Source organism: Micromys minutus (genome assembly GCF_963924665.1).
Source record: "Micromys minutus genome assembly, chromosome: X".
NCBI lineage: Eukaryota > Metazoa > Chordata > Mammalia > Rodentia > Muridae > Micromys > Micromys minutus.
Genome location: NC_137970.1, coordinates 85,733,370 through 85,749,645, shown reverse-complemented (window position 1 = coordinate 85,749,645; position 16,276 = coordinate 85,733,370). Strand labels below are relative to the sequence as shown.

Here is a 16,276-nt window from a genome sequence, read left to right as displayed (position 1 = left end):
TTTAACAAGATTTTGATTTTTCTAAATTCAAAAGTACTAGCCAAAACAAAAACATAGATTAAAATGAACAAAACAGGATAGCAGAAAATCAAAGAAAAAAATTGAAGCCTCTCGAATATCATTGAGGCTGAGTTTTATGGATGTGATATGAACTTGCGTTTATGTGCTCAGAAATTAATTTTTATGTCTTGTCTCCTTATATAACCACAACTTATATACTGCATGCAAAAGAAGAGCTAAGCCTATTAAGTGCATAATTAGTGCCAACTCTTTAGTTTGTCAACATAAAAGAGTACATGGACTGGGGGTACAGCAGTGATTGAGCACTTGCCTAGAGTAAATGAGGCCCTGGGTTCAATATCTGTCACTCAGAATCATTTCTTAAAATAAAATTATTAAAGAAGTCGAGTCTTGTTTCCCTTTTGCATATTAGATATGGCACAACAGCAAGTGTGCTAGAACAAACACAAGTCAGGGGGGCCATTTTGCCAGTATCCGATTTTGTGTGGTTATTTGTTGTTTATAATTGACAATGGGAAATAACGTGTTCATGCAGAATTTCAATATATTACAAAATAGGTGTTTTAACTTTTGGAAACTCAGCTAAAATTTTATTTCACATATCTTAACATAGCAAATCAATTTTCTTGCTTATGTTTTGTTTTCAGATTCGATAGGTCAATTATTTACTGTATGAATTAAATTCCGAGGATTATTTCCAACCGTTGGAACAATCTGAGACTGAGAAATGAATAAAACTGTACTCACCATAAAGAATTGCAAGCAGAGACAGGGGCATGACAAGTAGTCCCACCAGCATATCAGCAATGGCTAGGGACATTAAGAAGTAATTGGTTGCATTGTGCAGTTTCTTCTCCATGCTTACTGCCATGATAACGAGAATGTTGCCCCCTATTGTCATGATTATAATCACGACGATTGAAAGTGCTGGCCAGTTTTGTACCCCGTCCGGGAATTGAAACAAGCGTCCACCATCGGAGGAATTAAAAGTGTCAGTTACTATAGCTGCTACTGGACTTATGGAAATATCGAAATGCCAAACCAATAGGCCGATTAGGTGCACACTGAAAATTAAAAAGAAAAGAGAAAGAAAAATCAGACTCTGTTTACACACAATATATCACATAGACTATAAAATAGCTTGTAACCACCCCGCCATTACTGTGACCGTGACTTCGCCATCCTCACGATTTCCCATTTTTAACATTATTTTTTACTGAGTGACTGCTATAAGGGTTCTGACATCTTTTCAAGGTAATGTAGCCAAGTAAAGGACAGGAACAGGGCCAATCAAAACGTCTACTTTCATACTACATTAAAATATTACTGTTGTCCCAAAACACAGTGTTTTTGGACTTGGTGTGATAGTTCATTATTTTCTTTTAGATTTTTATTTTATTATGATGGACTATGTAAGACCACTTTCCGATGAGCATAAAAAGTATTTTGAGTTTGTCTTCCTCCCATACACAATAGACTGCCTCACGCTTCTTAGACCTCTTTATTCCTGAGACAGTTTTGGATTAATTCTCATGTCATCTGCATGATTAAGTCTATCTTTGAAGTCAAGGCTCTACAATGAGGTGAAATATATGGTATTTGTCTTTCAGAGACTGACTTAATGTTTTATTCTTTTTATTTTTAAAATAATTTCTTTGAGGTATTCTTTAAGACAGTTGTGACAGAAATAATGGGAACATTTCTTAAAGGATCTAGTGGCCAAAAGATATACTGGGACTTGAATCGTGATGTTCTAAACTTAAAAGAAAGTTTACGACTTCATCAGAACAAATTTATGAATGGGTTTTAAATGGTACTATTGCAACAAACACAGTCATTTCTTTTTCAAAGTATTTCTCATGTTTGCAAAGTAAATTTCAGATAGTTGTCCACTACTTATCTTGTGCCTTAAACTTTAATGCCCCCTACTGTGTACTTCATTTGTGCCCTTGGTTATCTACGATTGAACTCTTGGCTTAAGAGTAATGTGTGTATATGATTGATTCCCATGGGTAGAGATCGGAATTCAATCTCTTAAATCATGAAATACATATTTTACATTGGTCCTTAGATTCTACCAATAAGAATTTCAGATTAGGTGGCAATCTCAGACAAGAGAAATTTTTGTATTTTACTTTTGTTAATTTCAAATTAATTTCCCTCATGGTGATGAGATTTATTTGCATTACAAACACAAATATTTGCTCAGAATGTGAGCTTCTAAGCTGTGTCCAACAAAACCAACACATGTATTCTTCCTGATAAAAATAACACAGCCATTACATTAAAAATTTCCTTCCATTTTGAGTGGGGAAAGAAAATAATATGGGGGCAGCAGGAGGGGGAAAACTGGGTGGAAGACAGGAGGAGAAGGGGAACAGGATCAGGTATGGGAGGTGGGAAACAGGAGAGAAGCACAGAGGGCCAAGAGAAAGAAAGGAAATCAGCATTTTCAAGGGTATGAAAGATGGGGGGGGGCTCTAGAATGTACCAGAGACCTGAGAAGTGAGAGACTCTGAAAGGGACTGGCCTTAGCTAAAACGCCCAATATTGAGGAGTGGGAATGAAGAATCCACCTCCAGTAGATAGACAAGGCTTCAAGTGGAGGGACTGGGTTACTAACCCATAGTCAAAAACTCTGACCCAGAATTGTTCTTGTCTAAAAGAACTGTAGGGATAAAAATGGAGAAGAGACCAAGAGAAAGGAGGTCCAGTGAGTGGCCCAAGTTGGGATCGATCTCATGGCAGGGGCCCTCCAAAGCCTGACACTAATACTGATGCTATGGTGCTATGATGTGCCTACAGACAGCAGCCTGACATGGAGAGCCTCTACCAGCAGCTGCCTGAGACAGAAGCAGATATATGCACCCAACCATTGAACTGAAGTTGTGTACCCTTATGGCTGAATTAGGGGAAGGGTTGAGGAATCTGAAGAGGAGGGCCACCCCATAGGAAGATCAGAAGTCTCAACTAACCCAGACCCCAGGAAGCTCTCAGAGACTAAGCCACCAACCAGTAGTATGTGGGCCAGTCCAAGGCCTTAGCACATATAGAGCAGAGATCTGACTGGTCTGGCCTCAGTGGGAGAAGATGTTATTAAACCTTGAGAAACTTGAGGGCCCAGGGAAGTGGGGGGGGGGAGTGGGGGTAGCACCCTGTCAGAGATAAGAAAAGGAATGGGATAAGGAACTGTGGGTGGGGAAACCAGGAAGGGATCATACCTGAAATGCAAATAAATGAAATAATTTAATTTTTTTCCTGTTTAGAAACATCGTGTGTGACTAGTTATTCTGGATCTGTTCTATTCATCTACTTCTATCTATCTATCTACCTGTTTATTATTTTCAGTTATTACATAGGAGCAGAGATTCAGGATTTTTCGGTGACTCTGCTCAGGGATTATACACTCCTCAAATAGCAGGTTTCGGTTATGTGATATTTACAGTGGCTTTGTTCTTGTATTTGCTTCTTTACCTAGTCTTTATTTTGCATTCTATCACATTCAACTATTGATTCATCCCAGGACCACAGTGATTTGCTCTCTCTGCTACATCCTCATTCCCTGCCTTCAGATCTCTAGCATCCTCTACTATTCTTGACAAAAATCTGTTGCTTGTAAGAGCATCTTCTTTTCCCCTTCTCACTTTTTTCCTAGTTCAGCATGTATTTATCCTAAACTGACATCAGTCTTGTAACCATCCTGTCTCAGTCACCTTAATGTAGTATAGTTTTAGAGCACCACAATAAGCAGACCTTTGATTTCCGTAATTGTTCAGTTCATACAAGAAAGAGAGGGGAAGAAATTCTCTAAGCCTTACCCATGATAGAAGCAAATATAAAAACCTAAATAAGTGAAATTGTGGCTATTATCCCTATATTGTTCGAGTAGATGAGTTTTAAATTTTAATTAGATGCCAGATTATACTTAATCCCCATTTATTATCTTTAAACACACAAAATTCATATTTTTGATAGAGGTCATAGAATAGCCTGGTCTTATGCAAGAATTTTGATATTATTGTGTAGGCAATCATAAAAGTAACTGCTGTTTTTATTAAGTAAGTAATAGAATTCTTACAGGACTGAGTGCACCGCGTTGCCAAGGTTCACCATGATTGCTTCAGTCTTAAGCAACCAGAGTTTCAGAATGAGAATTGGGAAGTTAATAGAATTATTTCATTCCCTGAGGAGAGAAAAAAAGAGAAAAAGAGCATTAGTTAAAATATCAGATAAATTGTATATCAAACAATTCAATTAAGTTAACTCAAATGAATATCTTTAGTGTTAAGATAGTCAACACTTCGTTTAAAAAACAAGGAAACAAACATGTTATATGAAATGAAGAATGGCTAAGAACATTATCTTTCACCTACTTATAGGCACAAAGCTATTCATTTTTGCAAGATTTCTTGTTTAGGGTCTATTGCTGTGTGCCTTTACTGCATATTCTCTTGGTAGGGCAAACAGAGCTTCAAATCAATGGTTTGTGAAGGGAGTTATGAATAGATCCTTGAGATTTTCAAGTCATTTAGGAAAAAAACTGAGAATTAACTTACATTTCTATAATTAAATGGTTTTATATTATAGTAAAATAAAAAAGAATTTGTATACCATAAACATATTTTATACATTTCTAAGTTTTGTTTCTCCTCTACTCATACTTTTGCATTAACCAACAGTCTCCACCAGAGGGCAGCAATAAGTGGTTTGTAAGAAAGTAAATGTACTATGGAAGTTTATTATGCATTCTATGTACAGCAGTCCCCCTATGTAATAACTAGTTAGTAGTAATTAATGAAATATTACATCCCAAGGAGATGCGGTAGTATTGAAACTTAAAAATAAAAGGTCGGTTGTATCAGATGCTTGAAACAACACTCTTAGCTTCTTTTGTGGACTGAGAGATAACACTACATCTTTAGGCAGCTTATAAAATCATTAAAATTGGATGCTTTTTGTTTCTACAAGTTATCTTTGAAACGATTGCTTGATATATTACAAATAATGTACTGAATTACTAATATTTATTGCTATATTCAGTATTTTTAAATGTTGAGAATTAAATTGTCTAGAAAAGTGAATGCATCTTTACTGGGAACAGGCTGCAGTGGTACATCATCACAACAGCAGCAAGTCCTAGTGACTAACAAATTAGTATTTTAGGTTTTCTTCATGGAGATTTGTAACTAAGAACGAAGAAGTAAAAACACTATGTTGTCTATCCTGCCTCGTCTGTGATTTTGAGTTTTCATGCCAAACACATAGCTAATGAGTCTATTCTTCCTAAGCTTATAAACTGATTTCAAGATTCACATCTGTTACATTTTTCAGGTTGCAAGTATTCCAATTTGGCAATCAGAAAAATTGTGTGTGTGTGTGTGTGTGTGTGTGTAGGTGTGTGTATGTGTGTGCATGTTGAAATATGTATAAAATAGGGAGTAGTAAATGCTTGAGAACACAACATTATATTGCAAGATCTATTTTTATGTAGTTTATATGTATTTTTGGGGAATATAAAAATAAAAATTTGTCTTGATAATCTTTCTTTGGTGGTCTTAAGTTCTTTCAGAAACTCGTAATCAAAGTTTCACTAGAACAAAATGTAATTCCCAATTTCTCATCTCATTTACATAGAACTTTCTTTTCCTGGTCATTCAATTTATCATTTAATTAATAGGAAATAAAAGAGCAAATATACTTTATCACAGAACTCAAGCAATCATTAATTAATGTGATCAGACTTTATTTTTCAACATCTACCTTTCAATGCTATCAAAATAATTTTCTTACTCTTGTAAACATATGCAGTCTTACTTCCTAGTGACTAAAGACACAAAATATTTTATGAGACAGTGATCTCTGCAGACTGTTAAGCCATTTTATCTGCCACCAGACACTACATAAGTCCTCCTTTTTTGAGGTATGGAACTAGGTAATGAAAATTTCTAAATAAATATCAGTATCATTTAGCTTTTTTCTTTATATCTCTCGAAAATATCAAAAGTCTTGTTTTAGTAATGCCAGAAGTTTGAAAATACTTTTTAGTATTTTTTATATCCACAAATTGGTATAAATAAGAGTCAATGATAGTGTAAAATGCATATGTTCCAATAGGATTATACTTGAACAATATCAATAGTACTTGCAATAGGAACATAAGATCCTGATCTCATGAAACACTTTATACACATTCTCAGCCCTGGTGTAATTCTTAGAAAGTAACCAACTGCATGTTATTTCCCTTAAAATTACAGATAAAAACATTGAACAACAATTCACTGTTTAGATTCCAGTTTTGCTAAGAAAACAGTAATTACAAACAGTATTATACATATAGATTTCCAATTTATTAACTAAAAATATATTCAATCAAAGACGTGTCTCCTCATACAACTAAAATTTGTTTCTTTAATTGGATTCACTTTTGTCTTATTTTTCTCCAATGCCAAGGAACAAATATACTTCCTTTAGCACAGAACTAAAACAATCATTAAAAATTTATATTTTAACAATGACTAAACCAAATGGTAAATTGTCTTGTATTTGTGGATATTTAGAAACACAATATAGAAGGAATAACTTCTATGAACTATATGACATAAATTCTGCCTAATTATAAAATATAATATTTTGCATTAAGAAGTGCCATATCAATTTGAAATAAAAGTGTTTGTTGAATTACAAAGGATAGAGAAATACAAAATTTTTCAAGCCCCAAATACCTAACAAGAGAAACAAACAAAATAATTTCTGACTTACACTTCTCAGATTTTACAGGTGAGTCAAACATTTAAACATGGGAAGGTTTATGTTTTGTAAATTACTATAAACTCCATTTTAGAATTAGCTACCCTTTAAGCAGAATCTATTGAAATCCCATATAAACTATGGGCACTTATGCACAAGTGAGCAATGGATTTGAAAAACATGAATTTAATGATTTTTCTCAAGTATGAAATATTAATATTAATTATTAGTAATAGAAGATTAAATCACAGAATTGAACTCACTATCAGTAACTACTCCTATCAAGTTCTTATTTCGTCCTGCAACACTTATCACAGACGTTTTGATGGTGTCTCTAAATCATTGTGAGATCTTTAAGTTTCAATCATGATTTTGCCTGTGCAAATTCAAGGACAAATATTTATTTATATGTGGATTTGGAGAAAGAGGAACACTTCTCCACTGTCAGTGGGGTTGTAAACTGATACAACCACTCTGGAAATCAGTCTGGCGATTCCTCAGAAAAATGGACATAGTACTACCTGAAGATCCAATTATTACACTTATGGGCATATACCCCAGAGAAGCTCCAACATATAACAAAGACACATGCACCACAATGTTCATAGCAGCCCTATTTATAATAGCCAGAAGCTGGAAAGAAGCCAGATGTTCTTCAGTAGATGAATGGATACAAAGATTGTGGTACATTTACACAATGGAGTACTACTCAGCTATCAGAAACAATGACTTTATGACATTCTTTATAAAATGGATGCATCTAGAGAATATCATGCTGAGTGAGATAACCCACTCTCAAAAGAACAGACTTAATATGCAGTCACTGATAATTGGGTACTAACCCCAGAGAGCTCTGAACACCCCAGAAACAACTCACAGACTATATGAAGTTCAAGAAAAATAAAGGCCAAAAATATCAAAATGAAAAATCATTATGCTTAATCTTTACACATCAATAAATCTTTGACTATTTCTAGGTTACATCTTGTTTTACATGTACTTTATGCTCTTCTTAACTCGTAAGATTTTAATGCACACTATCTAACCTTAAAACATCAAGTATACAAAAAATGTATATTTTTATGCAAAAATGCTTTTAAAATCTGTACATTTATGTCTGTTTTTTAAAAATAAAGTTGTTTAATTAAAAATATCGATGCTTGTATATTAATAGGTTACATCTGTCATTAGCCTTGTTCATAAAACTCATGTGACCACTTAGAAATAGTTGAAGCAAAGTGAGAGTATTATTAAGAATTTAAAATTAAATTTCAAACTGTCAAAAATCCCCATCATTCACCAAAATAGTAAAACAATTATAAATAATTATCTTATCTTGAAAAATAAACAGAATGTTAAAACACTTGTGTGTGAGCTTGTATGTGTGTGCTTGTTTGTGTACATGTGTGTATGTTTATTCGCTTTCTATTTCAGTTAGTCAAGTAAATTATATAAAGTAGTTGATTTAGGGGAGGGGTAAGGGATATTTGGAAAAGAATAAAATCTCACTTAATGGAAGCTTATACTTATATATACATTTTGTTTGAAGAAGAAAGGCCTTTAAAATTGGAAAAACTTGGTTGTCTTTTGGTCCTATATCCTCTTAACTAATACTGTCAGATTGGTTTATATCTACAGATTTCTTGAAAATTTTTCGGAAACAATGGTGATATAAAACACTATTCTTACTCACATTGAAGAAACTAAATCTGATGTAGAATTCTTATCAGACTGTAGAGTACACAGTAAGCAGATGATGTTTTTATTTGTGTGTGTTTGTGTGTGTGTGTGTGTGTGTGTGTGTGTGTGTGTGTGTGTGCCTGTACCATATGGGCCTAGAGGATTGTAGTCGAGTCATCTAACTTGGTTGCAGCCACATTTATTGGCTGAGCCATTTTTCCCATGCCTTTTCTGTGTGTGTATGATAAATCATTTAAGAACCAAATGTGTAACATTGCATGTAACATTTGATTTTATCATTTTTCAATGCTCAAAACTAAAGGCTCATAATTTAAAAAGGTTTCTCTGTGGAACATCATAGAAAGGGGGTATAAACATCAGAGAAACTAGAAGACAGCTGGATGTGCTGTGAAATCCTCTGCTTACATGATATGACCAGTGTAATCTGAAGGACAAGACCTTATCCACAAGGCCAGTGCAGCCCAAAGGCCTATGGAATTAGAAAGGTAGTAGCTACCTGCCCAGAACCTGTTCTGAAATAAGACCCAAATGTTAGGGAAAGGAGTAGCTATAGATAAAGTGAGCTGCAGGGGTTGGAGGGGATAGAAGAAAGTAATATTATATATGAAACTGAGAAAACTAGAATAAGATGTTAGTGAAATCTTCTCTCTGATTATTATATGCACTCAACTTTCAGCAGATAGCTAGATCAAAAGTGAATTAGTCACAAATGTTCAGGTGGCTTCTGTGAGGAAAATAATCGTGTTCACTGTTGTAACAATTTGGGGAATAGTCAGGCAATCCAAAAAATATTTTTAGGATTTTGAATTTTAAGGTCTTAACTTTTTCTAGAATCTTGAATTCACAGAACTTCTGAGACTAAAATATTATAAGGAATCAAATAATCTAGTCCCTTGTCTTGAGGCAGGTCTATATTTAAGTCACATTGACAAGTTTGACAGTTGATGTTCTTTAGAACTACTTTCATCAGAGGTAATTTTAACCCTCCCCCTGCCTCTTGTACAGCAATCTTCTCTTTTAGGAAATGTTATTTTATACCAGGCAAAAGCACCCAAGGGTAATAATGTACATCAGTAGAAATGAACAGTCCATCAATGCATCAAGAAAGGAATCCACACCTCAGGCTTAAGACATTTATTGCATTTTTGCTAAGCTTGCCCTGGAATACAGTGCCTCAAAGCTAAAATTAGACACTTTGCTAGCCTGTGGCAAGAGGGAGGGAAGACAGTTCTGACAGTGTTGTCATATATGGTGGACAATTTTATAATTTCTCTTTTTAAAATAGGTGGCAGCATTTGGAGGAATGCAAAAAAATACAAAAACCCAAAACATACAAAACAACCAAACAAAATTCCAGTGAACTCCACAAATCAAGAAAATTTAAAGTAGTAAGTTCCACAGCAAGACCTAGTTCACACGTCTAAAGTATTACACCAAAAATAGTTCCTAAATTAATAGTAAAGTTGCTGATGCAAAACAGTCCACAGTTGAAATAACAAACATGGAGGGAATCTGTCTCTGTGGGCATCATGCCCAGCAATGTGAAGCTGTTTCTCCATAGGTGGCAGCGGAATTCTGCCTAAATTTTCTCAGCCTAAGTATCTTTATAGCAAAACAAACAAAAAAAGTGGTGAAGAGCATTACTGTGGGGGAAACCATATGTTAATGTATGTGTTGGAGACCAATTCCAACTGACTTGCAAGACTGAAAACTGTTGAACCAAACTTCTGTGTGTTCAAACATTTTATTGCTTCCCTATTGTGTGCTAGGCTCTTTGCCAGATGCTGTACACAGGGTGGTAAACAAGGTGGGAAAAGGCCCTGCTCTCACGGAGCTTACATCCCAGTTCAAAAGACAAGTGATTAACATGTCAGGAGTGTATTGTCACGAATGAAGTGGAATCACATAAGAAGATACTGAGTAACTGGAGGAAATGTATCAGACAGATTTATAGCTGTATGGATCCACAGAGTGAGGCTCTCCTAGCTATTAATTATCATGAATACAGTTATTTTACACTGGTAATAAAGGTTCTTGACAAGTACCTCTGATGAAAATACTTTTTTGTGTGTTTTACAAACTTGAAACAAAATCCATTCCCTTTAGTGTTGTTAAACTACACACAGTCCAACATAGCTGTACAGGAAACTGCATTTCCCTTTTAGATTTACATTGAAGGTCCCTCACTGACCAGCATTTCTCTCTCCTCAAGTCTCATTTGATTAAGAAATTATACAGTCTGGTTTGTCAGGCAGGCCTTGAATCTTGTAGGTGCTCCAGCTGAGTCTAGAGAAGCGAAAAGTTCAATCAGGTGCCCAGATGTATTTATTGCCAAATAACGGGGTACTTGGATACATCTGGACAGCCGAATGAACTCTTAACCCCTCATTTCTTCAACACTTCTTCTGTTTGGAAGCTTTAGGTATTCCTGGATAAAGAGGGAAAGAAGTGAACAAAAACACTACTTTGGAGTTGAAAGATTGGTTAGTCTGTCAAGTTTTGCTATTTCACATCAGGAAAATGCAATCTCTGTCACCAGTGTATAACACAGTACTAGAAAATGTATTTAAACCACCAACGTACAACAATATCTACCCAAAACAGGCTCGTCATAAACATTTAAAATGTATGAAAAGGTCCTTAAACAAGTTTATAAGTCTTGTGCGTTAAAGTATTTGTGAAATATTTATGTAAGTTTCCCTCTTGCTAAAATTTACATTCTTTTAAAGTATTTTTCTTATTCTTTTTCTGCTGTTCCATAAAGAGTATGTCTAAATTTCATAATTCCATGTTTTTTTTACACACCATGTCTTACAGGAACAACCATTCCCACTCAGCCTTAATCTTTTCTTTTTGGAAGCTTCTTTTCCTAGAAACCTTTTTCAGTTTTGAAGTAAGTATTGCTTTGGAAATTTCTGATCTTACTAAGTTGTTCATAGCAGCTAATGTCAGAACCAACTAGGAATCACAATGTATATGTCATATGGTTTTGGTGAGAACTTAAGAGACATATAAAGAAAGGCAGTCTCAGATTACAGTGCTGAAATTCCAAAAGGTCTGAGTTTTTAACAGTGATTTGTTCTGATATTAACATACTTATGTTAGGAAAAAGTTGGTTAATTGTTTCCTTTAATTGATTTCTAGACTATAAATTATCTCAGTTTACTGGATGCTTAGTGCAAGTTAAACATTCTCTCCTGTGAGAGAGAAAGAGAGATGTTGCTAGATTGTTTGTGATTATAAAATAATTTGTAGCAAAAAAAAATGTGTGTGAACACTTTCCCTCCCTTCTTGTCTCCTCTTTTCAGGAGTCAAATTTAGCAATTACCTGCATCCTGTTCTGACTCTTTCACTAATGGTTTCCAGTTAGAGGAACTTGTTGCCAAATTAAACTTGGCTTTTCCACCACTCAAATGGAAGTTGCACATAAAAAATGTTTGGAGAGTTTATAAAACTCAAATGAATACATTAATATGTATGGAAACTAGTGAATAGTGAATAGACACTTTCATAAGAATTGAAATGCCAATATTTGGGAAGTAGAGAGTGACTTACATGCTATCAGATCTATTGAGTGTTCATATGACAGCACTCTGTATCTGTTCTGTAGACGGATAATACTGAAATCCATAAAGTTTGAGCCTTTACAACTTATGTGAAGAAACGTTGCAAACATTTCTGGTTGAATCTTATTTTGTATTCCTAGAAGAAAGTAAATCATCTCCTAGGCCTCTCCTGCTGATGGTTCCAAACTGAATGTTTCTTGGGAGGCCATTTGACACTTCAGATCAGTGATCATACTTCTGTAATTTTAAAACAATTATAGTAGTCTTGTGAAAGAAACAGTCTCTTTCTTTTTGGAATATTATTACTTGAATAACACTTGAGATCCCTAACATGCCAGGACAAGTCCACTGATTTTGATGGTCCAATGGAATATCATTCAGGGAGGCTTAAAAAATTGGGGAGGTTAGTCTTGTGAATTATAAGAGTTCTCTGCCATTATTTAGGGAAACCAACAACTGGCACTCCTTCTTAAAGTGTGGTTTCAGGCTCTGCTACATCATCCTGCATGAATATTCTGGAACCTTTTGGTAAGCATGGTGCTTGTGCTGGTTTAAATGAAATGCTAACAGGAAAAAAGGCAGAATACAGAAAAATCAATGGACACACTGAATTTGCATAATTTATATTTTAAATATATCACATTAAAAATATGTTTTCTAACATATGGGTCCATAGACTGGTTAATAGAGGGCATGATTTCAGATGTGCCTTTTACCTAGTTGAAGTGCAGATTAGAATAAATAATCAAATTTATTTGGGTCTCAGTGCTTCCCCATTTTATCATCACATTAATATAAAACATTACAGGTAAATTCTTCTTGCTATTACCAGTTAAATATAAAACATGACATACACTTAAACATGCCTTTTAATTTAAAAGAGTGTGAGAGTGATTTGGGAGATATTTTCATAATGAAGCCTATATATTCTGCAAAGCAATGTGTATGCAGAATTTAGCATCTTTTTTCTTCTTTCTTAGATTGAATATCTGGGAGATCACGTACAGCCATTTCAAAATGACAAAAAAATAATTTTTTCTCAACTTTATTAAAATTTTTATATATTTTTTCAATTTTCTTACAAATATTTTCTATGTAAATATTCAATTAAAAATGACATGAGTCATCAATTTTTTTGGAGAAATATTTTCTGTTTATTTTATCAGGATCATTTACCAAGGAAATTTTTTATTTTAACTTAATTTTTCTACATATTTCTTAAATTTTGGCAAAAATATTTTTGATTTAATTATACTATTTTCTACATGCATCTTCAATTTTTTGAGAAGTATTATGTTCATATTCTATATTATTATGTTTTTTCCTATGTGAATCTTCAATTTTATCAGAATTCTGTCAATATATTCCCTCAAATTTATCTGAAATGTTTTAAATATGTAAATATTTTTCAAAAAGGTTTTCAACATGCATATTCAATTTTTTAAGAAATATTTTCATTATCATCTATTTTATCACTATTTTATCCATGTGAATCTTCAATTTTATTTGAATTCTGTCTATAAATTTCTTCAAATTCTCAGAAATATTTTCAATGTAAGTATTAATTTTTACATAATTTTTTTCTACATGTGTCTCTATTTTTTGATAAATACTTTCTGTCTTCTATTTTATCAGGATTATTTCCCCTGTGAATCTTCCAATTATATCACTATTCTTCCTATACATTTCTTTAATTTTCTCAGAAATATTTTCTATGTTAATATTTAGTTTTTTTAAAGTTTTACATGTGTCTTCAAATTCTTGAATAATATTTTCTTTGTCTTCTAATGTATCATGTTTTTCCATGTGAATCTTCAATGTTATCTGAATTCTTTTTTTAACAACTTTATTTTACAAAACAAAGATAAATGTACAGATTTTAAGCATTTTTTGCATAAAATTATACAATACATATTTGTCAGTACTTTTTTTTTAAAGGTTTGATAGTGTGATAAAGATCCCACCAGTAACAATGAGTGTTATCTGAATTCTATGTATGTATTTCTTCATTTTTTTCAGAAACATTTTCATGGTAATTATCGAATTTCATCAAAATAATTTTGTACATTCATCTTCAATTTTTTGAAAAATATTTTCTGTTTTCTATTTTATCATGTTTTTTTACTTTGTGAATATTCATCTTCATTATAGTTTTCTATATATTCCTTCAATTTTCACAGAAATATTTTCATTTTAAATATTCCAAAAATAAATGCAACACACATTTTTATCTTTTTGAGAAATATTTTCTCTCTTCTATTTTATCAGGGTAATATTCCATTCATGATTTTCTCAGTGTATTTTAAGCAGTACTACCTGGTTTTGTGGCACTCTAAAACAGATCTTCCATATTCTCTTAATGTTCAGCTGGAATAGTATTTCTCAACCTCTAGGTTATGGCTCCTTTGGGGGGTCAAAAAAGTGCTTCACAGGGGTTAGCTAAGACTACCACAAAACATAGATATGATTCATAACAGTAGCAAAATTAACATTATGAAGTAGCAATAAGGTAATCTTATGGTTACGGGTCAACAAAACATGAGGAACTGTATTAAAAATTCACAACATTAGGGAGGTTAAGAACTACTGTTGAGAAGCACCAAATCTGTGTACTGCTTTATGGATACTTCTTCTATTTTGTTCATTTGATGGACAACTTTGAAAATACTCTTATGTTGTGGATTGTCCTGCAGCCATTTGTATATTGATGTTAATTCCACTTCCCCAAGAAGGGCTGCCAAGTCACCTACTCAGGTGACTTCATCAGAACCTTCTCTCCATTTTAATTTGTAAAATAAAGGTGAGAGCTGTTGGTTGGGGAGAGGAAGGGAAAGTGGAGAGTAAGGGTCAGGAGAGAAGGAGAAGGAGAGGGAAGAGAGAAGGATCAAAATGGAGCTTTTGAAGGATAAGCTGGATACACGTAGACATAATTGATATTAGGTAGTTATGAACATTTTAAGGATTTTATGGGTCTTTTTTTAAATCTCATATGGAAGGGCAGTCTGTATCTTTGTCTATTGGATGTAATCTTATTGTACAGAGGGTTTGTGGATTAAGAATTGAATACATAAACCTGTATGATAATCTACCGAGCATTAGAGTCATGTTTGTGCCGGGTGGTGGAGGAAAGAAGACACCGGGGTAGTAACTCCACCCAGGACTGGGGCAGAAGCACCAGGGCAGGTGGAGTAAACCACCTGGGAAGGGAACCTTGTGGAGAATATGGCTTGCGGACCGAGTGACAAGAGTCCGTGCACACAGCTCCATATTAGAAGTGGCACTAGCAGAGTGAGACCATGGGTCTGATAAAAAAATAAGCCAGATTCATTTTATTATCTACTGCAGCACTCTTATTTCTTGCATCAGGTTCATTATCTTTGCATCAGATGTTGTCAGCATTTGGAAAAACAGATATACTGTTTGTAACTCCCCTTTGTGTGTTTGAAGTTAATATTTCAAGTAATATATAATACATACATAATAACCTTAACGTTTGCCTAAGTAGTTCTATAGAGAATTCTGTGAATTATTTTCTCCTGTACAACTCAGTATACAAATACAGTAAGCCAAGATGTTTAGAACAATACCAATTCTTTAATCCTTTTGTTTACAATTTTAGTGAGTATTCTGTGTGCCCATGCCTGTGTATGTGTGTTGGAAGTGGTGAATGAAATAAACATGCTTTAGACGTATATTTTGAAAAATTAATACCCTCCAAAGTTCCATACTTTCATAAGTTGAAAACATGTCATGATGTTCCAAAGCCACTGAGTGACTGCATATGTTTGATCATCTTTTTCAAATGGAAGAACTGACTTGCCTAACATTAAAACCCATGTAAATGATGTATAAATTGAATATCTGGGAAGTTCCTGCTTTCACATAAATAAAAATAAATAAAATTTCTATATAAAGCCAGTCATGATTTTTCTACCCATTCAAATGCAGCAGAGATGTGGTTTGCTGTTACACAGATTCATAGTCAAATACAGACGAACTGGAGGTAAGTGTGTAAGACATTTCCATGTTCTGCAGTTTGGGTTAAAGATACGTTTTCAAAGAAAAATAAAACAACTTGAATATTGCTTTGCGAAGCAATTTGATCACATTTTGGAACTACTCTTAAGACTGATATGTATGCAACAGACATGCTAAGATGGAAAAGAAAAGTCTTATGGGGCTTTAAGCCTAGACAAAGAATGAAAGGCTACTAAGGAATGGTGAGAGCCAGCAAAATCATG

General features: G+C 33.8%; 1 protein-coding gene across 2 annotated transcripts in view; it reads right to left on the bottom strand.

Annotated features, from left to right (window-relative positions):
* Positions 1 to 4,134, bottom strand: part of HTR2C (5-hydroxytryptamine receptor 2C) — a gene marked incomplete at both ends in the record, with an annotated part of 108,827 nt that extends 104,693 nt beyond the window's left edge. For both annotated transcript variants that reach the window (XM_080910019.1, XM_080910020.1), the window contains 2 exons: positions 769 to 1,085; positions 4,100 to 4,134. In XM_080910019.1, coding sequence (XP_080766145.1) covers positions 769 to 1,085; positions 4,100 to 4,134 — 352 coding nt within the window. The remainder of the gene's footprint in view (positions 1 to 768; positions 1,086 to 4,099) is intronic.
* Between the last annotated feature and the right edge of the window lie 12,142 nt (positions 4,135 to 16,276).